Consider the following 27,963-nt stretch of genomic DNA (forward strand, 5'->3'; position numbering starts at 1 on the left):
AAATGATTGGAAATAATTAAAAATCCATTTGAATCCAATATATTGTACACTACTCGTTTCTGTACTAATCCAATACTATTTTACCATAAGAGCATGTTACGTGTAAAAATGATAATTATGCATGTTCGCGTGATAATTTAGATAATATAGGAATTAAAGAATTCGATCTGTGGATACGTTTGGGACAGGGTTCCTTGAATGACACACAAGCGTATATAGTCCATGATAGAGTTTTACTTGCTTCTTATATTTAGTAGTATATAATGATTACAATCTAAGACTCTGCGTATAAATGGTATCCCCGCACAGGATACTCTTTTAATGTGTATTCGTATACACAATTAGCGCCATGCTTTTAATGTACCTTTTTAGTGCCAGTACCTTTGAGAGCGCATATACATCGATCGATCTGATAGTGTCGGGTGTGCCATCGCTATTATCGACACGGTAATATCGTTAAAGTAACACACTGAACAACGGTAAACGTCCCCGGTATCGGTGGGTATCTACATATTGCTACTGATTCCGAATTCCGTAATTGCAGCCTGAATGTGCATGTCGAGCGGCTCGCTCGCGCCGACAGCGCTGTGCTGATACCCGTTCAGAAAGTAACACGTGCCCGATACACCGGCTGGCATTCCCTTGGGTAGATTGTCCTTGGTCCGCGGTTCCAAAATGAATCCCGATTTTTGCGTTAAGCACCTGTAAGCACATTTGCAGCACCGTGAACGCGACGCGTTAGTGTCGGTCCACAATAAAGATTTTAAACCTTACACCGTAAGATATTGACCAATTACAATCGATTATTCTCTTCATATTCGACAACGATTGGTCTATTTCTTACTGCTTAGGGCTTAAAATCCTCATTATGGACCGATTCTTAATATATATACGGGAAGAGATATATCTTGTCGGAAGACATACAGGTACGTAGTTGGACTGACGTTGACGCGAAGTGGCTCGCTCGTGGATTCAAATTTATTCGCCAACGTGACGTTATGTCCAAAGAGACAGTATCTCGGCATCTTCTTGCCCACGACTCCCGCCAGCACCATCCCGGTGTGAATGCCGATGCGCATCTGGATAGGGACAAGCAAGCAGGACAATCTAGTGAGTCGATAACAGTTCTTGTATACGCCGCGCGTATTGGCGGAAATATAAAAAAAAAAGTTAGATGACAATCGCAAGAAAATGCCAATGAGAAAAAGAAACGTAACTTGCTTTAAATGTTAATGCAACCGTGGACGGTTTTCTCGTATTTTCAAACTGGCCCTACCCCCCCCCCGCCACCCCTCCCTCCGCTTGTTGTCGTAGTTAAGAAATACTTTAAATGGGAAAAGTTTTAATAGCATTCAAGGCGAGAATAATAAACAACGGACTGTCTGCTCGAATGGATATGTAATAATCAGAAATATCTCTCAATTGAAAAACTTTAAGAGAAATATGGTGTTTTCTGTGAAAGGAAGAGAGTTAAGATTTGAGAGTTGAAAGTTAAAAGATTGTTCTGATCATTATTATTAAATACGAAAGAAGAAGACTCATTTAATTAAAACTCAAAAATTATATTTAGACAAAAATCGGCGGATTTGCAAAAATTGAAAATGTAAAAAAAAATGTATCTTTAACGTATTATCGCGTGACAAATATTTTTGTATGCGCAATAAAAAACATATTTACACGGAAAAAACAATTTTGCTGAAGCCAGATCTGAAAATAATTTTTGTTCAGTAATCAAAATAATTTTGTGCGAAAGTCAAAGTGATTGCTAGAAAATCAAAACGTTTTACAGCAATGCTTATCAGTTTTACCATTCCAACAAATTATTTTGATGAATTTTGATTCAACAAAAAACTATTTTCAGATCTATTTTTAACCAAATTTTTGGATCTTTCAACAAAATTGTTCTTTCCGTGTACATTTAAATTTTAGGGATTTTTAAAAATATTTTGCACATTCTAGGTATTAAAACTTGAAACGCAATGCCGTGTAGCACTTAATATAGTGTAACATTTTTATACCACTGTTAAAACTTGTTTGTACTCGATCGTAATGTGTTTTTTCTCGCCCAGTGTAATGAACGTAGAAACGCCGGTTGTAATACCAAATTGCATAAAATCACAATAAAACTGCAAATATAATGTTTACTATGCCATTACTGTCATAACGTTGTGCTGAAAGAAAATTGCATTGCATGTAATCACGATCTTATCTGCAGTCGTGTAATCATCGATGTAATACCTTTATTGGCTTGCCTTCGTGAGTCAGGTGATGAGAGCACGTTTGTATCATCTTTAGGCCCATCCAAGCAATTTGTTGCGCATGTGTATTGGTATTTCGATGAAGGCCGCATGCAACGCAGTAAGCATCGCCGATTGTCTCTACCTGTGTTACATACAAGGGAAAAAGTAAAATCAATGCAGTCCCCATTCATACTCGTATATACAATAGCTGCTTTTATAGATCACGTTTGACATAATTAGAATAAATCGATGAATTAAACTGATGCTCGTAAAAAAAAAATATGCCTTTCTACTCGATCGGCATTATATTATTTGCTATTGTTGGAAAACAAATACGCCGATAACGATAAGAAATTATTCCAGTGAGCTAAATCCAGTTCCTTTGATGTCTCACAGATGGCAGCATCATACATTTTAGCGAGGTAGATTGTAATTCACAACAAAACGATCGGTATTTGCGTAAAATACTGATTGACAAATAAAAGTATATGCTTATAATTTAAATAATTAGTTTTTGATAAATTAATGATTATTTTTCTAATACGTTGAGAAACATCTAAATGCGATTTATCTTGATTCTTATCAATTAAAAACTTAAAAAAATGAAGAATAAATAGAGTCATTTGATTGATTTTAGCAAATTAATTATACTCAATATATATAGATATAGATGTATATATATCTCAGTCCATATGATCTTTGTGAAAGTATTATTTCCAACTTACGACATACCTTATACACATCTAACTGACCACAGTAAAGGTCAAATTGCTCGTATAGATTTTGAAGCATGTTGATGACCATCATCGGCGTTGTTGTTGCGCAGATAGACGTGAATCCGACTATGTCGCTAAACAGCATCGTGACATCTGGATACGTTTTTGCCTCAATTGTCTCTCCTAAACAATTTAGATACGAATATCGATCAATTCGAATGCCGATGATTTCTCATAAAGTCTATAACATTATATTCAAATTATACTGCTAGATAAAATTATTTCTACATGATTATAAATTTTTGGTAGTTTAATAGTAGTTTTTTTTTTACAATTAGGTCTTTAGATTAATTTTTTCTACTTTCGTACGATATTACACTACACTCTACTTGGAAAATAAAAAGAGAATCTTAAGGATACAAAAATATTGCTACATATATCTTAGGACCGATAGATTGTTGTAATTTACCCAGCCACAGACGTTTCGCAATATCCGGCGGAAATATAAGATGTAGAAGGCTGACATTCTTTTCTCTTTCCGCATCGACCGCCAGGTTAGCTTCTTCTATAGAACTCTTCAATTTATCCATACGTCTCCTTAAGCCATCCTGAAAGAGGATTACGCCATTGTATTTTGTACGGATATCTGAATACGATAGGTACATCGATCCGTTTTAATTATGTTAAACGCAAACGAATTTCCGTATTATTCTATCGCAAATGAAACAATAACAATCGTTGATGAAAATATAAATGACTCGAGTTTTGTCAAATAACACGAGTGCTCGACCGCGGCGGCGTAAAACCGGCCACCGGAATTTATTCACCTGTGCCCTGGCTTGTTCGCCGACGAGTATGACGTCCCTTGTAGCGTCGTGAAGAGGGATATCAGAAATGAAGAGTCCTCGACCCGTTAAGCCCTCCAAACCGTTCAAGAACGGCGAGCTTACAAATAAAATCGAGTCCGATTCTGGACAGTGTACCATCTGACCCTTCATTTCCAGGCCCTGTAACAAGATCAGGCAGAGTTCTCTTCATAAATTCATCTCACTAGACTACACGTACGGTGTCTCCGAACAATATTAGTAATCCACTTCGCGCAGCAACAGTCGTTGAAAATCATCAAATGATTTCCCTCTCGCCCGGTCCGCTTTTATTTGCATGTTTGTGCTTTACGATAGCATAGCACCGGAGTTCACCGGAATAAGTTAATCATCCTGCATTGGTAATCATGTGATGAGCATACCTCCGCGGGATATTTATCGACGTCGTGCGGTCTCTGGAGGGTCAGGATAAACGGTGTATTCGCGCGCTTTAGGATCTCGTGAAAGGTCAGAGTGACGCCGTGGGGTCGTGTGAAGGCGAAGTACGTCGATATCCCCCTGCCGAGCCGATTCAAATGGTGCCCGAAAATCTTCATGAAGCCGACGCCGAGCTGAACGAGCTCCAGCTGACGGTCGACGACGAAGTGCCATGGGAACGCTTTGCAAAAGCTCGCCACCCCCATACGGAGGTCCGTTGCTGCGGTGGAGAGTGGACGGAAAGTGGATGACACCACGTCGCAGTTGTCGCCTACGCCCGGCTGTTCGCTGTAACGCTCCGGCGTAATCCGGTATCTGCAATATTCAAGGAAGAGCGGGTTGTGCAGGTGCCGCGTGTATTTTCCGCCACGCAGAAGAAATATTCAATAAGGGCGCCGCGTCGCACGGATCGGTCGCGCTTTTGCCGCATACATCAGAGGCAATATATGCGAGCGTGTTGGAAAACGGCGATATCGCGGAGCGCTGCTACACCGCGTATAAATATCAGGATTGAAACTTAATACTTAACTTCTCTCCATACACGACGTAGATATGTGATAGGAAAGTCAACACTTCTTATGATGACATAAAACAACCAGAGGCAATTACCGGTCGTTTCGATGCCACGGTCGTCGCGCGGATAAAGCGTATAACCCGCCCCCCCCCCCTTCTCTGATGGAACGTTTAATTAAACTCGGAAACGCAAGCGATGTGCGGTGACAATGTTTTGCACGTCATTTACATGTTCGCGCGTTGATCTCGTCCTTTTAGAATTAACGTGAGACTCGGGGTAGTACCGCACCTATCATCAAATATTTGCCACTGACGAGAATCAATATTTGTTCAAACGAAAGGTTTGTACTCTCACGTGCTCCGCCTTTGCCTATATCTGCACGAATTACATTCTACTCACGTGACATTATTTCGAGGTACACGCGATTCGGTGAGCAAACATTAAATACGTCATGCAAGAGCATATACGATGCAATAATATTCGATGAAATAAATCCGTATTCCTTTTCTTTCTTTTTTTTTCCCCTTTTTTCCTCGGGTCATCACACATTTTAATGTGCGCGCGCGAACGGGTTATATACGCTTCGCGCTTGATTGAAACGAAATGCAAATTCTACGTAAACACGTGAATTATTTGCGTAAGTAATGAATGATATACAAATAAATGCATATAAATTATTTGCGTAAGGAATAATATTTGCGATGTCGCGAAAGTCACACGGTGGCGCTTACATTGGGATTTATGCCGCAGCGTGCCCAGCGACAATTCTGAAATCTGATATGTCTATCTCTGTGCAGTCACATTCTGTATTCGTTTACATATACAGGGATCTAATCACAACTGAATTGAAAAATTTCGGCGAATATTGAAAAGGCCATAATCGTGTTGCGCAGTTGATGTTGGTGCCACCAATTTTCGCCGTATTTCTCCAAATCGTATTTCCAACGCTTGTATCGTTTTGATTTCATATTTTTCTCTCTCTCTCTCACACTTTCTCTCCCTTTCTTGTTCCCATTTCATCGTTTTACGAGTAGCAGTCCGTCGACTGTCGTCGAATCAGAATTGTGTCGTGCTTCAAAAGCGAGGTAACGCGGACCTCTGTATTCGCTGCCGCGGAAAACTCGCTCGCGCGTGATGTTTGATAACAATTTTTGTACTCTCCACTAAACGTAAAGATAGTCTAGAAAATTTTCTTCGCCTTCTAACGCCCCGCGATATCGTTCTTTGTGCCTTTATGCCGCTTTCAAAATCGGATTGGAAAGAAACGGAAATTAAAATCCACGGATGAATCTGAGGGGTATATTCTCGATAAAGGGAGAAATGGCGCGACGAGGGGAGGGGGGGAAAGATCGAGCTTGTCGGTCGCGATAAAATGAGGTAACGGACACCGTAAAAAGATTTACCTAAAAAATTTTGTATTGTAGGGATCCGGCAGTATATACACGTCGGCTTTGTCGTCATAGAACTGCCTGGCTATGCCCTTTAGACTGCCCACCAGTAGATAGGCGATGGAAGGGTGGTCGGTGGTGAAGTGTAGCTCCAGCGCTTCCGGTGTGGCGATACACACAAACTCCGCCTCGGTATCCGATCCCGACTGATGCTGGACAACGTCGTTTACGCCGTCGAGTGTGGTCAGGAAAGCGGTCAGATCGTTCCCAAGGCAACGAAAAGCCCGCTCTAAGAGACCCACGCAAGCCCATGTGATCAGCTCCTGCCCGAGATGATCGAAAAACGCGTTCACGTCGACGTCTGCAAAAGTTTCGCAAACATGAATTCGCCTTGAGGGAATTGTGTTGAGTCACTCAGGAACCGTTTATTTCTCTCTCTCCGATACTCAGAGAACTGAGTTTCGTAAACAATAGGTAGAGGATACAGCACGTTGTTTTAAAGTACCGTAAAACTATCTTACACACACACACACGCACGCACACGAACCAGTATATATAGACCAACTGCAAATATTCTGTTTATTAAAAAAATGCTATGTATTTATTGTGACGAACGATATGTATCGTCTTCGAATTTTTACTTCCATTTTGCGGCATTATCGTATAAAGGATTTATCTCCTCTCTGCACTTTTTATCAAAAATATCTATATAAATGTTTAACACGATGTCGAATACCGAAATCGACGCATCGGAGAATTGCGAGCAAATCTCGCGGGGGGGGGGGGGAGGGAGATCGATAATACATATGCCGCGTTTCAGCTCAGTTAAGCCTGGCATGTTCGAGTCCCTTGCAAATCCGGAAATAGACGCGGTGAGCAAGGGCTGCTTTAACGACCCCGTATTATTTCACATCAAATGTCGTTACGAAAACACGATAATTATAATAGCGGTTACACGATACGATATGATATTCACGTCTAATTATTCGGATTACATCGCATGGCGCACCCATGATACTCTTATCGTATCATGCGACGAAATTTCCAGGAAATCGCTGAAGCTCGACCGATATTCATTGATATTATACTTTTTAAATTCGGACGGGCTTTCGGTATCGACCTAATAATATTCTCAAAGGCCTCACGCGTAATCGCGCGTGTCGTTAGCCGATAAATATGATAAATCACGCGATGAAATACTGCAAATGTTTGCCCGCGACTAACGCGATATAGGATAATATGTTGTTCCGGAAATGGAAATGTTATCTATGATTTATGTGTATATTTACGCTGCGATTAACCCGGAAGCGCGCGGACAAAGAAATTTTCGGTCGGTACTTTCTGGGTCACGGCGAATACGCGGGCGAATCAAGCGCAGACGGTCTGTCTGCGCTATTTCCCTCCCTTCCTCCCCTCCGGCCCGAGTATGAATGCGCCGCGATATATGCTTTTCTTTTATATTTTTCGCGATATATCCGATAAATTCCGACGGTAAACGATTTCGCTGTTCGGCATTGCGGGAGACGTCGCGCGGGCGTAAATACGCCCCGTATGTAGACTCTTCGTAAGTCAATCTTGCAAATGGCCTAATGTCCTGTATATCTTTGGTGACAGCGGGGTCTTAGAGTTTCTCTCGAGATTGCATTACGCTGGTACGAGAAGTATCTTCTATGCTCCGGTAACCACAGCAACAACCACTTCCTGTCGGGTATACGAAATGCGAAGTGATCGCGCGCTGCACAGGCATGGGAAGGACGGAAAAGCGGGTTCTGGGTCACGAGGGAGGAAATAATGTGCCGGCTTATGCTGACGATTTGTCTCGCCCGACGAGTCCTTATGAGCAAAAATACATGTTTTCCGCCTGCTTGATAAACGACTGTGCGTATTTGTCAGCGGGCGATAAGCGGCGGCTTATACGCGCATCGTTCATCGCCGTTAATAGACTGCAGGCACGGAGAGAATTTAATGGTCCGATGATTTTCTAGTGGCGCAAATATATGTATATACATATTACATATGTTGCGAGGTAAATAGGGGAAATTGTTAATTCATTATCTCGCAATCTCGTTTATTAATCACATGCTATATTAAATATTTTCAGAGCTATTCTTGTTTACGCTCGCATGTGCAATGTACTGAATCGCATTAATTGCATTAAAATGCGCACGGCCTGTGCGCGTTTTATCAGTGAACTTCGATATTCAAGGCCCGGCCGTAATTGTTTAACGCGGGAGGGGAAAGAGATTCCACCAGGATGGCAATTCCTTTACGGTGTACGCCTTTACGGTGTACGCCTGTGAGAGGAGAAAAAAAAACAGAGTGAGAGAGACCCGGCGGCAGGGCGATTTTGTTTGAACTTGAAAGTACATCGCGCGCGCTCGCTACGCCACCCTTGTCCTTTTTTTCAGGATTACATGCTTGGATACGGAGATCACTTCGACCGAGAATATATGTATGTGCCCGCTCGCCGTCGTCAAAGGAGCGTCTTGACGCAGGAGATAAGTTGGCGATATATTTAACAGGAAACCGCCACACGGGTGCGTTACATGTTTTATGGCGGGTAAACAGGCGTTTCACATAATCGCTCACGGTGGTGCCTCCTCTCGCCCTTCGCAGCGCGCGCGCGCGTGGTGCAGGCATTCTCTAATGTGGTTACGTAACATCGCGCGTCGCGGGTTTATTACGTTAGGGCACCGTATTTCTAAGTTACGAGCGTTAAATTCCGTCCGCGAGTGCGCGCCTCGCGTTTCATGCACGTTCGCCGGACTATTAGTCACAAAGGGCGCATTACGCGAGCGACGACCGTTGTCTTCGAGCAAACGGACGGATGGACGGACGGACGGACGGGGGCAGCGGCGGCGGCGGGTCGCCCATTCATAAGTTCCGATGAGGAAGTCAGATCCGAATACATTGCATGCGCATATCGATTGTCCGTGATGATTAATGGGACGTTTCTGAAGCGTACTCCACTGTAACTACAGTACTCGAACGGCCGAACGTAAATTGGGTTAATATGCGCTCGAAGATGAAGGATCGTGGAAAACCATCTGACAACAACGTCGCTGTCAAACAGCATTACCCTTGAGCCCCTTGGATAATCGAGATCTATGGCTGCCCGTTAACGAATTTAAAGTGCACGCTCTGCCACACAGCGTCGACTCTCTCTATCTTGCATACAATTAAATTATTAGACGATCAAGAGACTTTTCAAGCTGATAATTCCGAGCAGCTAAAAACTTGCGACCTCTATATATATATATATATATATATATAGTTGAAAAGGGCATATTTAGCATAGCACACATTGATGAAAAATTAATTCATTAATGCATATTAAAAATGCAAAACGGCTGTATGTACTGTACACGTAATCATATTCAGAGAAGATATTAACCTTTAAAACGGCTGTATGTATAGTGATATACATATCAGAGAAGATATTAACCTTTCGAATTTAAATACGCTTATACATTTTTATATATTTTGCATAACACGGCATACTTGCTTCTTTTTATCATTGATAATACATAGTAAGAGCAGTTTTGTTGATAAATTTAATTAGATACAGATCTGATAAATAATTATGTTGGACCATTTAAATATTCATATTGAACGATCTGGTCGCTAAAACGTCAACATTTCAGCAGTTGAACGTCAACAGTTGTAGCATTATCATTATCATGCTTGAGTATCTCGTAATTATTTTAATGGTCCAACATATTATTATTTTCAGATCTGTATGACCTAATTTTTGTGCTGTATGCTAACAGGAATATTATATTCAGCAACATCGTTTCTTTCCATATACATTTGTATAAAAATGAAAGAACTGCATGTATAAAAATTTTATTTGTACAAAAATAAAAGAACTGTACGTAAAATTTGCGAAGACGCTCGAAAAGTCTCTTATACTACTGGCTGTGATTGCCAGCAACAGACGAGTGTCTCGACTGACAGCCGTAACAACTTTCCGAAGAGACTTTAACAATCTTACTTCTTCCCAAAGAAAGTACGGTTCGCTCTTGTTTCAATTAGCATTCTGAAACACACCGGGTTCCGCGTGTACGCGCCGGCGTCGTCGTTTCAACGTTCAAGATTGATCGCAAATAAACTCAGCGTAGTTTGCAAAGTTCCCAAAGAGACACCGTACACTTCTTGAGCGTACTTGTGCACGTGCATATTATATAGAAAATTAATTATCGCTAATAAGCATGTTTGTAATTTATTAGAAGTGCAGGTGCATGGGGCTATCTAAAGGAATGATTAACGATACGAAGATTTCTAATTATAATCCGTGTACCGCGTCATTTAACAAAGTTAAAAACGTAAATTGTAGTGCGTTACAAGAACGTAAAATCTTTAATGCGGCTTGAAAAGGTGAGAGATAGTAGAAGAATTGATTCAATCGCGGAATAGAAATGTAATGCCCCTCGTACAATTGTACTGTAATACAATGTATGATGACACTGAGAAACGTAATGCTATTATTGTTCGAACTATTGTCTAAGGCTCAATAGAACGAGCATTTGCAAAACGGAGGGAGTCGTGCTATACAAGGCGGAATAATTTTTCGTTTCTCCTCGCCGCGACTTTTCTATATACAATCGATAAAATATTCAGTTGGGTCTTGCACGCGCCTCTCCCGCTTCCGTTTCTCGTATACGAAAGACTCGGTATAGTCTCGGCTGAAGTTCGCCAGCCTACGAGTAGTCCATTTATAATATAAGATTATCTTTACGGGACTATAAAAAGAGAGACAAGACAAAAATTCTGAGAGAATACTGACGTATTTCTCCGAATCTTGACGGTTGAGGAGGGGAGATAGGCAGAAGGGAAAGAGCATTTCGCTTTGTCGTTGCGTGTAAGGTTGAATCAATAAGGCGTCCCGCTTGCGTGCATAAGATAAGAGACCCGCGGCATAACGGTGGATCGGTACAGGATCGCGGGCATGATTTTCCGAGACGCGGGCTCATCTAGTTCATTAATCTTTCGGAGTACGTATTACCTATCCAGAGGTTCCTTCTTCGTTAACGCCAGGAAACCCCCACACATAGTCGCCTATTTGTGTACTCTATATCTGCCTTGCAACAGCGTCCTCGTTAAAATCGTATCGAATCGCGTGATTGAAATATCGATAAAGGTATTTCAGCACCTATAACAGTTTCTAATCTTCGATGGCAAATATCGGAATTCTGATACACGAGTTTACGAAGTTTGCTCAAGCTACATTGGAACGAATAAAAAAGAGAAAGTAGAATATTGTAAAAATTTGTAACGATGTAACGTGAGGCATCATTCGTGCAAACAGCATATTTTCTATATTTATTCTTACAGTGTCTGCGCATTTAAAGTCCGTACATTTAATGCCCGTACATTTTCTGTCTGTATACATTTAAAAGTGAGATTGGCATTAATGTTATTTTACAAAAATAATATTAGCGTTAGTGTTTCTTTACACAAATTATCCTCGCCGCTGCATTTCAAACCGAAATCAAAAATGCATGTGACAGAGAGAGAGAAAGAGAGAGAGAGTTAAAACGCAGGATAAAATTAAAATATTATCATACGACGCCAGATTGCGCTTCGCTATGCAGTTGCTAGGGAAAGTAGAACGCGTAACCAAGGATCCGGGGACGAACACATTTAGTAAAGCTGGAATAATTTGAATGTGAAGAAGGACGACTGCCTCGCCCGGAGCTTTATTTGTAATGACAGCAACGTTCTCCGGTCCTCATATTTTAGCTTCCATTACGAGTGTACACGAAAAAAAATGACAACTCCCTTTTTTTGTTATTTTAGGCATTTTTTCCATTGAATTCGTTCTCTAGGTAACTTTGTTAATTCCCGAATTTGTTTTTTCCCTATTGAAGGAAATCCATTAATTCTTTTGACAGGAGTAAAAGCATCCGGTTGAGAAAAAAGATACTGTGCCAATTGCTTAATTGATGGATCGCATTGTTACCGTCTTGGTTACTGGATATTTTATTTGAGACGCGGTAAATATCGATTGAGTTTTTCGCGCTGGGTTTTTCTGTATCCATTCAATTAAAAACTCGGTCAAGCCTGTATTAACGGATTCTCGCGTTATCAGTTGCCTGGCAAAACCAAAGCGGACAATGGCGCTTAAGATATAATTGCGAAAAATGCAAAAAGGTAACGTACAATCGCGTAAAAATAACGTTCGTGCTGGCCTGAAAATAATTCCAAATTAGCTTTCACTTGTTTGCACAGAACGATTAAATTGCACGGTTAAAAATCGGTTAATATTCGGTTACTATCCCAAAGAAAATTTTGTGAAATTTTATATCTTTCTTTTTAACAGTTCTTTTCAATCATATATCAAATAATTATTCGGCACTCATGCTTTATTGTAAATTATATTTTTAAAAAACTTATTTGTGTATTTTTTATACTAGTGTTTATTAACGGTATCCGTTAATACTCTAGTATTTAATATAACTAATATTTAATACTAATATAAATATATCCGTTAATACTAATTTGTATTTTTCATACTAATGTTTATTTACGCACACTCAAATATTACGTGAAAAATTCTTAAGCGGGCTTAAGCTTAAATTCTTATGTTATCTTTCGTCCGATTTCTTTCGATTCTAACAAACGTTAACATAATCTTCGGATTAGTCTGTGAATTTTTTCTCAAATAAACAATGTGTCGACGTGATTAGTTTTCCTAATTTGGTTGTGATAGATTTATGATAATCGTCTCAACGTTTTAAGCTGGATCTAAACTAGGCAAGCGAGCGCAGACAAACACGAATAAACAAATTGCTTTAATGAGCGCGAATGGTGCCCTACGGCGGCAGATTGTTTGTTCTTAAAACCACTCGTTCCGAAGTAATAAATGATAGTTTACCGTATAAATACAGCAAGTTTGATTTTAAAATTTATTCAACATTACGATGTCAAATAGCTTCTCCTCTCTGTTTGTGTAACAAACGTCTATTTTCTATCATTATTTAATTGTAAAAATTATATTATCTTACCACAGTCGTAATTCAGTGTCTCGTAAATATCTTCCAGCAAATTATAGTTTTCCTCCTCTTCAATATTAGTTAGAAGTTTTTCTCTGAAAAATAAAACAATATACATTTCATCATTAAAAGTTATCCATTATTATTATATATTCAATCAGAATTGAAATGAGAACTTACAAGAACATTGTAATAATTGTAATAATTAAAATTTGATTTCAATGTTATTTTAAAATGTAGAATTTTTATTAAAATTTTATTAAAAGTTGCATTAATAATTACATTAAATACAGCTACTTTTGCTCGTATACACACACAATACTCTCTCGTCTAATTAAATTTAAATTAAATACATTATACACCGCGTAACTTTCTTTATATTGATTTCTAAACTGCAAATATTAAATTCAATTATTTCTAATTAGTACACGGCATACAGATTTTCTTGATCAAAAACAGTCATGAGATTTCTTTTACAATCTCATAAAATATGAAAAATATTCAACGAATAATAAAAGGAAAACAAGATTCGATCGAGACTAGATATTGATATATGGATAATATATTTAATTTTTATATTTTAGCTACAGTAAACTGCACGCCAATTACTATCGAACGCAATCATTTAAAGGTGAAATATTATCACAAATTAAATTGATCGTCAATAAAAGATATTGTATCATATTTATACTTTATACAGTTATATAATAAAAATATAACATAGAAACATAGCTATGTTTATTATTACACACCAAAAAATGTAGGAGTTTAATGAATTAAATGACTACCAATGAAAAAGTTAATTTGCAATATTAAAAATTGTTTCGTGACAGCATTTCATTCAATTTCTCTCACTTTTTCCGCGAAATAATATGTATCTGCATAACACGCATAACAGAGAAAACATTTTTAATGAATGTACTTACAAAGACGATGTTGTCGACGTTGGAAGAGGTACTTCATGTTTATTTAATAAACCTTCTAGCGCCACCGTTACCACTTCATTCTGCAATAAAAATTAGGATTTCAAATATAATTATATAAAAGAACAAAGTTGCATTTAAATAAATTTATAATTAATTGTTCCATTAAAATAAATTATTTCTTATTGCGCTACCGTTTTTTGACGTCAATACGTCCAATTAAGTCTAACAAAAATTGACGGAATATCTGAAATGATTGACATATTTGTAAAATAAATCCTTGACGAACACAATGACGTTCTGTAAATCGTGAAAATAATACATAAAATTTTATTTAAAGAGATGTGACAAAGGCTAAATATGAAACTCTCTTATTTGTTGTAAAGTCAATCAAAAAGCTACGCGGAACATGTTACATTAAAAAATATTTAACGCGCGGAGACAAGCCGCTGAAAATTCATTCGTGCACATACATAATTCAATGCCGCGCGTGTATTGTGGTAGTAATTCCGAACTTTTATCGAATAACACATTGTCGGTGGAGGCTGGTACGTAGGTACGGCCTCTTTTTTTTTTAAAAACGCATTTGAAAGATTGATATTCTCATGCGCGCGGGTCATGCATCAATATGTGGCGGGACTAAATTATTAAGTCCCGATTTAACGACGTGCCACGAGTGCGTGGTGATTCGGCAATCGTTATGTAGCAATATAATCCGATAGTTATTATGCGGTGCCTAGATTTTCGCCGTAAATTACGGCCTGCATTTTACAGCGAGAATTATGGCACCATTTGGAACGTTTGTATGGGCAATTCTTCTCAAGAGAATAGCGCTTGGGGCACTCATATGGGACATTACTTCACAGCCACGTGACCTTCATTGCATAACGTTGTTAGAGGCAGAATTATTCTCTAACTTAGCTCTCGCACGGATTCACACCAAGTTACGATTAATATCACGTTAAATGGCAATTAATTATAACTATAACTACACGTATCCTAACTATTACGCCTGGGAACTGGGCGGAAGTGAGGGAATCGTATAAGATGCTTTCTCTACCAGGCTGTTTCAACATTTAACAAAGTTATGTTGAATATCGAGTACTGAAAGCTTTAATATTACTTCGTAATGCGATACTTTATTAGCATAACGCGTAGTAAGTTAAGTGCAAAAGGAGATAAGGTCAGCGCGAAATATTCTTTGAGCCGTATGCTTTTCGTTGCTATAATTATAGTTAAATTTGTAACATTTTTAAGTGGCACAACAGAATTTATTTGGAATGTATCAGTAGCAGAGACTGATATATTACTGAAAACTTTTGCGCCTCGAGAAAACTGAGAGAGAGAAATTTACCTAGCAATATATCGCGCGCTCTATGTATAAATGATACTACGAAATTTGATGTTGGCAGAAAAGGAAAGGAAAGTCCCTTTGATTTGGATATTCCGTTTCAGTGGAATTCATTCGATACATAACAATTTGTCAAAATGATATCCGACAAATGATATTATCCACTAACATTGACAGATAACATCCATTTGTATTGGCACATCGTGAGAAATGGCATCTAAAGTAATCAATAACTTTACGCGGGTAAAATCAATTTTATACGTCCAACAATTTTGTGTGTTGGACGTATCGATATATTTTACAATTTGCAAAATAAGACTTGTGAAATATGCGCAACAATACGAAATTTTTCAAATTGAGCGGAGAGAAAGTTTTACGGATGCAAATTACTAATAACCCAAGATTATCATAATATCAAAAAGTTTTAATATAATCTATTGGAGCATACGGTTTAAGCCCTGAATGTTAGTTTAGCGGGACATGAATTATGTACCGGCGTTCATTAATAATTGATTATAGTCTATGCTGGGAATTAGATCAGGGATGATCCTGCGGAAAATCAGGATAACAAGCTAATCTCCTTTGCGTATTAACATTTCTTGCCGTGCGTACGTCATGAGAATCATAATTATGCGAATTAAATGTGCAGGCTGACAAAGAACGGCAGATTAGGATAATTACGTTTTAGACGCTACGTTAATACGTGGCGAACTATGTACTAGCGGCGCTGTCGATTTCCAGGCGCATTGTTTCCAAGCCGCGTTGTGAATTTCACCGCATCTTAATTTTCAACTCGTCTGTGATGATAATATAATACAAACGAACTGCCATAATGAAATTATGTTCACAAAAAGGAGGAAAATGGGAAAAGCGGTTTAATTAGTGCCTCCGCGTATAAGTAGTTAAATTACTTTCCAACTTTCCAAGAGACAGTCGCGCTCTTGATAGAAAATATAAAATTTTATGGGTTATTACCCCGTGCGATTAATATATCAAAAGGCAAAGCAAAAGAATATATAATGGACATTTTAATTCGATTATAAATCGATTGGCCTATTTTATACTGGGGCATGCCGAGGAGAGCGGTTTCAAGATATAGTGCTTTCAAAAATGTTTCTTCCCCTAAAAGCGCATCTATACGGAAACTGTAACAAGCGTGTCACGAATATATTTTTTACATAAGACAAAGGAGAAAAATACGGTAAAAATTTGGCAATGCAAAATGTTGTTCAACCAACGCCTCGACAGTCACATTCCGATTGGAGCCAAAATCAATAGGAGGTCACTCTAGAATGGCAGAGGAAGGTCATTCAAACTACTTGCGAGAGGACAGTCGGCTGAATTGATCGTGTTTGTCAGTTCATGCAGTCGTAGAAAGTAGTTACGTCAGTTTATTGGTAAAAATGCCCGAATTGCCCGAATAGTTGTAATAGTTTTCAGCATTTTTTCTGTTTGAGAATCAATTACTTTTACTATCGTAACAATTCTGAAAACAATTAACACTTTACGCAGCTATTTTTTCACGTAAAAACATTTTATTGCAATACTTCTCACTTTGTTGTAATATGATTACAAGAGAGGAAAAGTTGAAAAATAGTTTTAGCGAAAAGTTGAAAGATAATTCTAGCGATGACATCTCTGAATAATTATCTCGTAATTGCATCTACGCGCTCAGGGGGGAGAGAACTGCGATATCATTGCGGGATGTCGTGAGCTAATATTTTTATAGCGCGGAAAGTCGGCCAGCCATTATTCCATGTCGGTTTCGCGAAATCAAAGTAAGTGCACCGCGAGAGGGTACTTAAGTGACTTAAACGCGCGATGATCCCTTTTTCATTTTTGCATTTCAAGCACCTCACAACGCGATAGCTCCGCCGCAACGAGATTCGCGCGCGCGCGCTCGACGATTTTTGTCCCCCTAGCTGCACTAGTACGGCCGATATGTGTATATCTATTTTATCGGGGCACTTTCGCACGCTCGGGAATATTCATAAAGCTTCGTCGCCTGAAAGAGAAAGGAAATAAATGATGGCGAGCAAATTACTAACACACAACGCGACGGAGCGATACGTAAAAGCGTGTGTATCCGCGGGGCCGAAACAATACAAAAGCTTGCGCTCGAGGTAATGTGCAATTTATTTCTCATAAAATGTTTGCTTAATGTTTACACCGTGGGAAACGTGTTGTAAATGGCAATGTATTCGCCGTTTCGCGAGTAAGGTTTATAATTACGTTTCATGCACTTCCTCACTTTTGACGGGGCGAATAAATTTTACGATGTCGTACACACGTGACACACGTCGTAACTTTCGCACGCAAGTCTCGCAATTCTTCGATAAAACTTCCGTATAATACGGCCGAAGCTAAAATTCTCCTTTAGAAATTGCGGACGAATTGCTTTAAGCAACTTCTTGCAAAATCGCATTGACGTTGAAACCGCGCGGACGTTCCGATGCAAGCAGGCACGGTACACGTCTGCGCTTTCGTCACGGATGCGTATCGACGCAATTCCGCAAGTAGGAGGAAAACTTGATTTTCGTCAATTTAACTAAGTAACGAAGTTTCTGTCGCGTCCATCCAATTCATCGGGTGAAATGGAGCCTCGTGTCGAACCGACCGCCGCCCGTCACCATAAAACTCGTCTCTACCGGCGTGTCATTCACGAGTAACAATGATTAGTCACGAGCGTGTCCCGGAGATTCACGGATTGCAAATGCAAATGCGTTTTTGCAATTTCCATTCGTCCTTGCGTATTTACGCGGCGGGGATTGCCACGGATTAAGGCGGAGTACACCAATCCGGGCGGACAATCCACCATATTGTGTCCCAGTGTAATCTGCGAAACGTTAAACCATGTAATAGGTACGGACCGTCTGTTGAATAGCATAGTTTAATTACTTTTGGCGGCGCACTGAATGTTCGTGCTCGCTGCATATTGCTCGAGTAACCCAGTTGTACCGTTTCCGTTAGTCAAGCTCATTTGTGTATTATTATACAGAAATAATTATACGATCTTTAGGGTACATCTTCAACGTTCTCGCCGGTCGTTAACAACAATTCTAATTATTTAACATTCTGACTGCCATGTGTATCCAATTAGGATGGAGTGAGTTCAGGGCGCTGCCGTATCAATTTTAGTGTTAACACACATTTGCCTACTTCGTGCCATCTGCATACGAATCGAGAACACTTTGCGACTTTAGTTTTACATGATATATTGCGAGTTCCGGAGAGGTTTATTAATTTTAACAAAGACTTAATTAAAAAACATATTTTAATGAAAAATACATATTTTAATGTGAAAAATTTACTTGAAATTACATTATATAAAAAATAGCGTGACACCACAGGAGACCAATTACAGAAATCCAGCCAGTCAAAGTGTTAAAGAAATGACGTAGTCGTATCTCTTTGTCTAAGTATAATATTCTTCTTCCTTTTCTGTTCTCAAAATAAAGGATACTTTGTTATATTTGTTATATCATTAAACATTTCCCTTTACAAAAGATAGTCTCTTGTTGTGAGGGACCTCCCCGGTTTCTCATAAAGCCCTCGAGTTTGTACTACAAAGCGCAAAGGGATGCTATACTCGAGAAAATAGAATGACGAGGAAAAAGGATTAATCTCGTACACGTCCCTGACGTAGTACGTACCTAACGTTTCTTTAATGAAGAGCCGACAGCTCTTGGGAAAGAGCGTGGCACGGGAGTGCCACGTGGTTAACTAAGAACACACTGAAAATGTCTTTCTGTTTTGCAGAAATGATCTCGCGGCCTTGTGAAGCTTGCATTTTTAAACGAGACCGACGCGCGATATTTTCAGCAGCCGTTCTCATCAAGAAAAGAATACTTGAACATATGTATAGTGCTGAACCAGCTAGAACAGTCGATGAGGATTGTACTGCAGACAATGTAGAGACAGAACGTACATTAGCGAAATGATGAACAAAATTTTATCTTCCGTAATGTGCCAAAAAATTCGCCAAAGAGGAACAATTGCACATCAAAAGGATATATCTCTCGATGCGGGGGGCGCACAAACACAATTACGATTCTTTATTACAGTTCTTTACGAGGCACCAAGCCGATCTTTACGTTCGCGCGCGCGCGAGAGAGAGAGACAGAGAGAGAGAGAGAGATGCGACGCCGCGCGCGTATTATTTGCGGGTTTATCTATCTCTCATCTGACTTTTGGCCAACTTCGGGCGATGTTACGAGATTACGGTGTTTCTCTGTTGCTTCTTGGCGCGTGTTTTCCTCACGTCAAGTGGAATATCATATGCAACTCTCCGGAGACATGAAATCGTAATAACTGGCACTACTTTCGTATTTGTGTGTGGGCGCCGAATTGAAACAGATACAATTTATATAGTAGAACTCGGGAGTTTAATGAAACACACTCCCTTAATACAAGAATGATCACAATAAGATAAACATGAAAGATATCAGACATAAAGAAGCTGCATTGTAATAATGAATAGGAGTCTTTGAATGGAGCGTTTTATTTGCGCAAAAGAAGGAATCCCATTTCTTTGGGGATGTCTAAGTAACAATTTGTACGTGTATTGTTACATACGTACATTGATACATTTATATTAATGTACCAACATTAACTGCTCTATGAACTGTTTCCGTTTCGTGAAGCACGCTAATAAATTAAACTGCTGCGAATTCCATAAAAATGATGCGATAGATTTACCGTTTGCCCGTTGGGACTTTCTGTATGAGGCGCGTATTATTCACGTCGATTTGATAAAAATTGAATCTCTCCCTAGTGTAGCTTTAGTATTTATGTTCCGATAAAAGTAAATATGAATCCGGCATATAAATTATTATATACCTCAAATTCATCCGATGTACAATAATGTTTACGTTCGCGTTTTCTAGCGATAAAAATACAGACATATTTATTTCAGATATATGCATTAGAGACGGAACTGGAAAAGGGAGAATTTCATTTAAGCTTTAATTCAGCTTAAAAGATATGTTTATGGGAATAAAAAGATGTTATTAAATTTCCTATATCTTCCTGTAATGTAATTTTCGAGGTTCCACCGGAAATTTTATTCGACTTTACGTTTCCGCTTAACATCCATATGAATAGTATTCGAGAGAGAAAGAGAGATATACATATATACGGAAAAGTATCTGCGACCGTTTATCGATCTGGCATATTTCTCGCCGTAATGGCCCCGAAAGCATCCCGGTGCTGGTATATCCCTGGAAGAACTGCGCTTCTCAGAATCATCCGTCCGCGTACGAGGAGCGTCCCGCAATGAGGATCATCTATCACGAGTGACCTGTCGTAAAAACGTACGGAGGGGTAACACGCGTGTTATGCAAATCTATCAAATCGATCGCGGTATTTCCATAACACAGCGATAGCGTGGCAGACGGTAGCGCGGTATAGTACGGCGGAACTGCATTTACGACCCTTACGATTACCCGACGATGTTGGAAGTGCCGTTAGAAGCGACGGATGTATCGATCGCCCCTGAAGAGCGTATTTTGCATTGCAACGAACACGATTAAGTTCTGGTAAGCTGCAGACCAGATGGGAAACGTTGTCGTCATGAGTTATTCGATTTATCTAGCGGGGAGGGCAAAAATCGTACGGAAATAGATTATATATAATGTATATATTAATATATATAGTCGCATATATGTACTCCTGAATATTAATTACTTAGATATTAATTACTCGTCACAGTGGACCGAATTATTCTCCATAATTAATAATAATATCCGTGATTGCGAGTGATATAATATATATATATATATATATATATATATACACTCGCCGTTACGTTATCCCGAGTATAATCTTCCGGAGATCGAAGCTTAAGCCACTGATTGAAAAATTGTACGTTAATCTCCATTTAAGTAATACCCGATAATTCCCCGGCTAATGCTTCAAGCTTGCACGTGTAATTAAAATTTCCCAGCGCTTTATCTCGGTCCTCTTCCACTACTACATGCTAAATTTCAGCTCGGTGTGCGCGACAGGTAGGTAGGTAGGTAGGTAGGTTATTCGAATGTGCTTAAAGTTCCAAAGTGCCGTAATATAGTGCGTCGGTTATCGTATAGCAAAACTGCATTCATGCTCTCGTGAATTTATACGCAATATTTGCGCCGGGTCGTCGGATGCGCTGCCAGCGGTTACTCGCGAAGGGAAGGGCAGCTAGCAAGCAGAAGCTTGAAATATTAATATCACGCATCGGCTACACGCGATATGATTCGACGCAGAAATATTGTGTTAAAAATATCCGCCGCGCATCCGGCATCCCCGGGTGAAATTTAATAAAACGCGGGACACATCAAATCCGAATACATATATCTATTTCGCCCGTCATTTGCCCGGATACGACGTTTATTAAATCGTAATTAATGTCCGCGCATCGCCCGATATTACATTATTATTTTAGTAAATTTCCCGCGTGAGGTAAAACGCGGGTCGCGGCGTCGTTCAATCCTGCACACGGCCCGGGGTATCAACTCCCGATCTCTCGATTAACGCAAGCCGCATGATACATCATAGTGCTTCTAACACTGAACCCTGACGATCGAGGTACACCATTATTGGGTCAGGCACGATAAGTAAGTTACGTGCTACTGAAGTTCCTCTCGCGGACTGCGAGAACGGGCGTTTCTCACGACACTGCCGTTTAAGAAGCCGCCGTTAGAAATGGCTCGTTTAATACCGCCGCTCACGGGATTAGGCGGGATAATCTACTTAATGCTCGTTTACGAGGAGCTCTTTTAAACGCACAAAGGAATTTCTCGACATTTCAACGTAAAAATTTCAATGGCCCCGACAAGTGGGAAATAGTGGTAGGCACCGCGCCTCCACCGGCGTGGATGCACTTCTCCTCTCGTCGACTTTTTTCGCTTGAAACAGGACGCCGCATTTTCGTTCATCTTGCGCTCGTCTGATGACGTTGAAAAAAGATAATAATAATTGTGCGCGCGAATGGTCAAAAGCCAACTGCGGAAACAATGCCTTGATATCCCCGCTCGTTAGATTAATTGCATTTGGAATTTGCAATCCACCTTTTCAACCGCCACGCTGCGTTGCGCGCAGGTATTGTGCTCGTAAAATCCAATTCCAATTTTACAGCACCTTTCCCTCTATCACACACACGCACAAACACACATACACACACGCACGCACACACACGCATGCACGCACGCACGTAGGCAGGTACACACATACACATAGAGAGATGTACCTATCCGACACACCTACTTTTTTACGTGCTGTGTTAATTCTCCTCGTATCGATATAATGGTTCATTTATAGGGTGTATATATATATGGATTTTATTTTTTAATGCTCACGTCATGTCGAGCTGGCGAGAAGCTATCATAAAATATCGGTTCTTCGATGAAGAAAAGCGCGCGCGGATGGCATCCATTATACCAGAAATATCTTGGGGCGTCCTTGGGAAGATCTCTCTTTTCATTTGGAAAGATTAAAACGGAAGCTGATAGGAAGACGTTCGCGCTCTGCTAGGCTACGTTTTGCCGGGGCTAATAGCTCCCGACCCTTTCACCCGTGGATCTACAGCAGCATTCGCCCGCTCTCGAGTGCGTTCTCCACGGCACATTAGCGATTCGTAGCATTTCGCCCTTAGCGGTCACTTATTCATCCGCTTTAGCAAACTGTTTGCTATATCAGGATCGCTCGTGTTTGCGACGAATGAAGGAATATTCGGCACTGTATGTACACGTTGCAAAGCAATCTCGTGTTCTCCACTATTCCAGACTAATTGCTCTTGACCCTTTTAGCTCGAAGCTGCGCGCCGAATACTCGTTTCTGCGTCATCTCCGGAATACGTGCTCGTCGATTAAAAAAAAAAAACGTCCGAGGAACGTACAATTCCAAGGACTTACTGCGGCGCGAGCAAAGAACGTTAGGTTTCCATCTTATACGGACGAAATTATCATTTTTATGCGAATGTGCATATACATCCGACCGCGTCATTCATATTACGTGTTACAAAATTTTAGCAGGCTCATTTAGGACCGAATTCTGTACGGTTTATTGATTTTCGTAGCGCCAGTAGAATATCGCACAATCGCAAGCATTGAAATTGAAACTCCGACCGTAACTGCATTATACTGCGAATTGGCAATCGGCTTCTCAAATTGCGGTTGTAATTTTCAAATAGCCATATTTAAGATGGTTCTTTAGTGAATCGAGTTATTTAAGAAATGTCTCATTTTTTTATACAATGAAGTCGAAGTGTCGAATTTGACGTGCGCAAAATTCTAGGGCAGGTTATCGATGAAAAAAAAGAAAAAATGTTGAAAATGTAACTTTTAACGTATAACTTAGACAGGTTGGGCTCGGAGATGTTTCTTTGATTAACTGCACACAAACTATAATAATTTAAGACTTTTCTAAAAAAAACGAGATTGTAATAGTTTAAAAAATTTCGATTTTAATGGTCACAAAAAAGTAATAGCCATTTTGGAAAGATATTTAATATTGAAATGGCATGAAAATGTCACATATATAGCCTCGCTAGCAATGTACATTACAATTCATTTTCTTGTCCTCGTCATTGTCACGCGGAGTAGCAATATCGTTTGTTTCATACTATTTCATTAGATATATACATGTAATTTTAATATTTTATCCAAAATAAAAATATTAATTATAAATTATACAAATATTTGTGATTTTAGGTGGACCCTGATAGCCCCCCCCCCAAATTTTCTGCACTTTACTAAAGAACCACTTCAATGAGCAGATTTATACTGGACTCGAAGGAGAAGAATTTAACGAATTAACGGAATCTCCACAGATACCGAGGTACGTGCCGCCACGTTCGCCGCGCATTGAAGACGAAAGTTTCAGTCGTTGGAAATTTTCCGACGCACTTGTCAATTAGAATACGATATTAGAGACGTCACTTTATATACCGTCGCGTGAATTAAACGGAATTCGCGCTTCACGCTCCATTGTCTCTCGCTTGAACTTTCACGAAAGTTCAATCGATAATGAAACCCTTGATTTATTCCTTCGAATCTCCGTTTCGGTAATATTTATCCAGAGCGGCTTTAACCCCAATATGCGACGCTTCCAGAATTTCATTTATTCTAGAACCTCCGCAAGAGATTTTCTCCAATTATATTTTATAAGAGATACCAATATAAGAGACACCGAAGAAAGGAAGCAGAAGAAGATAAAAAGGCACTTCTCGCGAAACGCGTTTATTGCGTTTATTTTAGCTCTCCCGATTTTATCTACTTAAAGCGAGCAAAAGTAATTAATTGTTTTGCGTTTGTTTCCGATTGTAGAATTTCGGGAAAAACGGGAGAATACGTTTTTCGCCAGAAGGAAGCCATTTCCACTAGCAGAAAATTATGATATAACGCGATGTAGTCAACAAGTATCATTCGCGGGACACGTTCGATTTCGTTCCATTTAATATGAACTTCGCGTCACGTCTCGCGTTCTCGTGCCTATTCTTGCGAGGAACTATTCATTTCCACTCCACTCGCCGTACATATCGAATACTGATAGTGGGTAGCCCGGGTAGTGTACGGCTTAGCGCCTCTTGGATTTGCACACGCCCGTTATCGCCCTAAGTGCCGCGTTTCTCGTCTTCCTTAATCTGCCATCAAACGTCATTAACTCCCTGAAATACCAGTGACATTTGCCAACTACAGATACGATCATGCGAAGGGAATCGATCCGGCGTGATTGGATAGCGATTGGAAAACTCGTCCAATTGCCGCAATTCAATAATCAGAAGTGGCTGATACTATCTCTCGACGATGATACTTGTACGACCCGACTCGCGGCGAGTATATACTCTTTAAGATGTATCGGAAAAATATTATTTTATCTCCTCGCGAAGAGAAAATATTTACAAACTCGTATCGATTTGTTTCGTGTTAAGAAGCCGTTATTTATTACTATCGACGATGGGGCTATAACGAAAGCACTAAAGCCGCATCGCCAGTGATAAACATCAATAATATGTTTCAAGTTGCTTACACTGCGTAATTTATCACGCAAGTTCTAAACCTGCGTGGCGAAAGCACATTGAAAGCATTATGAAAGAAGTACACATTAGAGGGAGGGACAAGACTCCCCGTGCCAAGTTTAATGCAGAAGGCTTTAAGCAAGAAGCTCTATACCTTCGCGAGACAAGGTTTGAAAACATTGGCCGTTCGCGTGAGTCGCTAACGCGGTTTGCTTCCGCGCCGCGCGGAGTAAGCGAACTTGGAAACTCCCGGCTTTCTCTAACGGCGACGGTAGAGGAAACTTTTCGTCGGGATTTATTACATATTTCTGACCCAGTTCCCAATGAAAAACTGTCCCGATTCCCATGGTGATCTCTGTAACCGCGCGCGCGCTTATCGTAAGTGGAAAGTTTGATAGCGGTTTCTAGACAAGAAGAGGGACGAATGTGGGAGTTCATGCGGTATTGTAAATAATAATTAGCAAAAACGCGCGTTGTACTATCGATGTATGTGCGCCCAGTATGGCAGGGCGATTAGGAAAGTAATTTTGCCGGGCTATTAGGCAAAGCGCGGAATATCGAGGTATTCGTAAAACGTTGTTGACTCGTGTATAATTTATCTCGCGCTCTTTAAGGCACAGCCAGTTAAATTAAGGCAAATGTCGCCTCGTTTTATCCCGCGCCGACATTCAGGTCGATGTGATAAATATAAATTCGACCATCCGACACGCCGCGGATACTCGCACGTCAAAACGACCCCGATTCGGCGTCTCGTTTATCACGATCGCTGTGTGCCGTCTTTGAAAACGGAACTCGGTCGCACTCCAAATCCGCGGTTATACCGGGCTTTAAAGCTCGGAGAAGGACGAAGAAGGAAATTCGCAAACAGAGGAGAGTGTACCTAGACGGCAAAGTGGAATAAAACCGCGGGCGGAGCTGAACCAATTGCGTGTCACCGCCTTGCACTAATCCGACTTTGAACTCATCGAGAGAAAAGCCGTACAAGAGCCAGCTGATCCTTCGCGCGTTAAAACGATTTCTTGCGCGCGGTCTCTATAGGTCCCTCCACTTTCATCTGAAAGTTTGCGGACGACGTGCATGCAACATCTATATATTTGTGTATAAGTTTTACCGCCACGTCAACGAGATATTAATTACGCCAGGGAGACGCATGCTGGACAACGGCAAAGCGCGCTGCGACGAGACCGGGTGAGGATTGTGTTTGCGCGGCGAGACAATTAGAGGAATAAAATCGTCGTTTATTCAATACCGATGGATTAGTCAGGAGGGTCACCGCGGCCCTTAGGTGCTTCAGATTAAGTGTCTGTGTGTCCTCAAGGTCGTCACCATCCTCTCCCAAGAGCGACGACGTTATCTGTACCGACGATTGTCGCGACGCCTTGCCCGGATCGTCCTGCCTGATCCTCGCGATCCTGCGGTGGTCCCCTTCCCTGCTGCTGTCATCCCTGTGAGTTAGTTTGAGGCGTCTACTAGAGAATGGGCATGCCATCTTGTTGCAAACTTGTCGGTCTAATTTGTAGTTCAAGGGACGATCATCCACACCCGATTACCAACGTGAGACGTGAACCACGCGGTGTTAATTAATGAGGGACATGCCGCGGCGTCTCGCTGTGCTTATCGGCGATCAGCTGGTGCTGCCTGTGAAGTGCTCTGTGTCCGTGTACACCCGCTCACTTCCCCCGGTGAATTTTTCTATATGAAAATAGTGGCACACTCTTTTACGAGACCGACTTTCGCAGCGTTAATGTCATATCGACGAGATTTCTAAGCGACGCGCGAACACGTGAGACCGATCCGAAAACTCGCTGCAATCAACACCGCCCTCGTCGTCGTGGTCACCCCGATCGTCGCCGTGCTTACGTTGCTGGTACCGATGTCGATGATCGCCGTCGGGGGGCCCGTCATCCTCGATCGTTCAGTTTTATCATTTACCGCACGTTGTGGAGGGAAGCCTCACACTCGACACCGCAACGCGCTACCTGGCGCACGTTTATCCGGCGTCGTTTACGGTCGCCGTCGGGCCGGATGAGATGCACGCGGTTGCATACCGCGACTCGCGTCACCCTTCAAAATTTCCTTCCTCGAAATTGCTTTTCAGATCATTTTCTCTTCACCGTCGCCTTTGTGCCGTTTAACGCTGTGTATAGTCTCTCGTACCTCTTGCCTTCTAGCCGCGCGATCCCGCTCCCTCAGGACGCCGAGAGTGCCGCCCAATCGCGCGAGATTGACAACCGTAATTCGCGCGCCGATTCACCCTGTCGGGGACGCGGCGGAACGTCGACGGTTACGCGGGATACGCGGCGTGAACGACGTGACGGCTACGTACGTTACCGTGCCAGAGCGCGTAGCGCCATACTGCTCGCGGATTGACCGAGGCGCAACGAGCAACGCTCCGAGGCGGCGAAGAGGAGAGGAGGGCGACGAGGAAGGCACCCGAGCGAGGGTGAGTCGCTCGGCGTAAGGGGGTGCGCGGAGGGTGGAGGCGCCACGATGGAGGGCAGCGGAGACGCCTGCGCGTGTTTTCCAGCCTCCCTCTCA

General features: G+C 40.9%; 1 protein-coding gene across 2 annotated transcripts; it reads right to left on the minus strand.

Annotated features, from left to right (window-relative positions):
• Positions 1-214: 214 nt before the first annotated feature.
• LOC105453637 (head-specific guanylate cyclase) lies at positions 215-27,735 on the minus strand. 2 transcript variants are annotated; one of them, XM_011695767.1, is made up of 11 exons: positions 26,675-27,732; positions 14,081-14,160; positions 13,167-13,249; positions 6,175-6,520; positions 4,203-4,572; positions 3,784-3,963; positions 3,426-3,564; positions 2,973-3,139; positions 2,239-2,382; positions 925-1,079; positions 215-702 (listed from the first exon to the last, which is right to left on the minus strand). In XM_011695767.1, exons 1-11 carry the CDS (start codon positions 26,912-26,914, stop codon positions 507-509), a joined length of 2,100 nt encoding a protein of 699 aa, XP_011694069.1. In that variant the 5' UTR covers positions 26,915-27,732; the 3' UTR covers positions 215-506. The 2 variants fall into 2 exon arrangements, with proteins under 2 accessions (XP_011694069.1, XP_011694070.1); XM_011695768.1 differs by lacking the exons at positions 215-702; positions 925-1,079 and adding an exon at positions 2,137-2,171 and having other exon boundaries at positions 26,675-27,735.
• Positions 27,736-27,963: the final 228 nt, after the last annotated feature.

Source organism: Wasmannia auropunctata, unplaced genomic scaffold, assembly GCF_000956235.1.
Source record: "Wasmannia auropunctata unplaced genomic scaffold, wasmannia.A_1.0 LD335996.1, whole genome shotgun sequence".
Classification (NCBI taxonomy): Eukaryota; Metazoa; Arthropoda; class Insecta; order Hymenoptera; family Formicidae; genus Wasmannia; species Wasmannia auropunctata.

Bases quoted from the DNA above. Each gene is read 5' to 3' on its own strand.
- LOC105453637 (XM_011695767.1), bottom strand. From the start codon at position 26,914: ATGGCATGCCCATTCTCTAGTAGACGCCTCAAACTAACTCACAGGGAT. The intron at 6,521-13,166 runs GTAAGATAATAT...AAACTTTTGCAG, and splicing joins GACACTGAATTACGACTGTG to ACGTCGACGTGAACGCGTTT. The intron at 703-924 runs GTATGTCTTCCG...ATGTGCTTACAG, and splicing joins GTCAGTCCAACTACGTACCT to GTGCTTAACGCAAAAATCGG.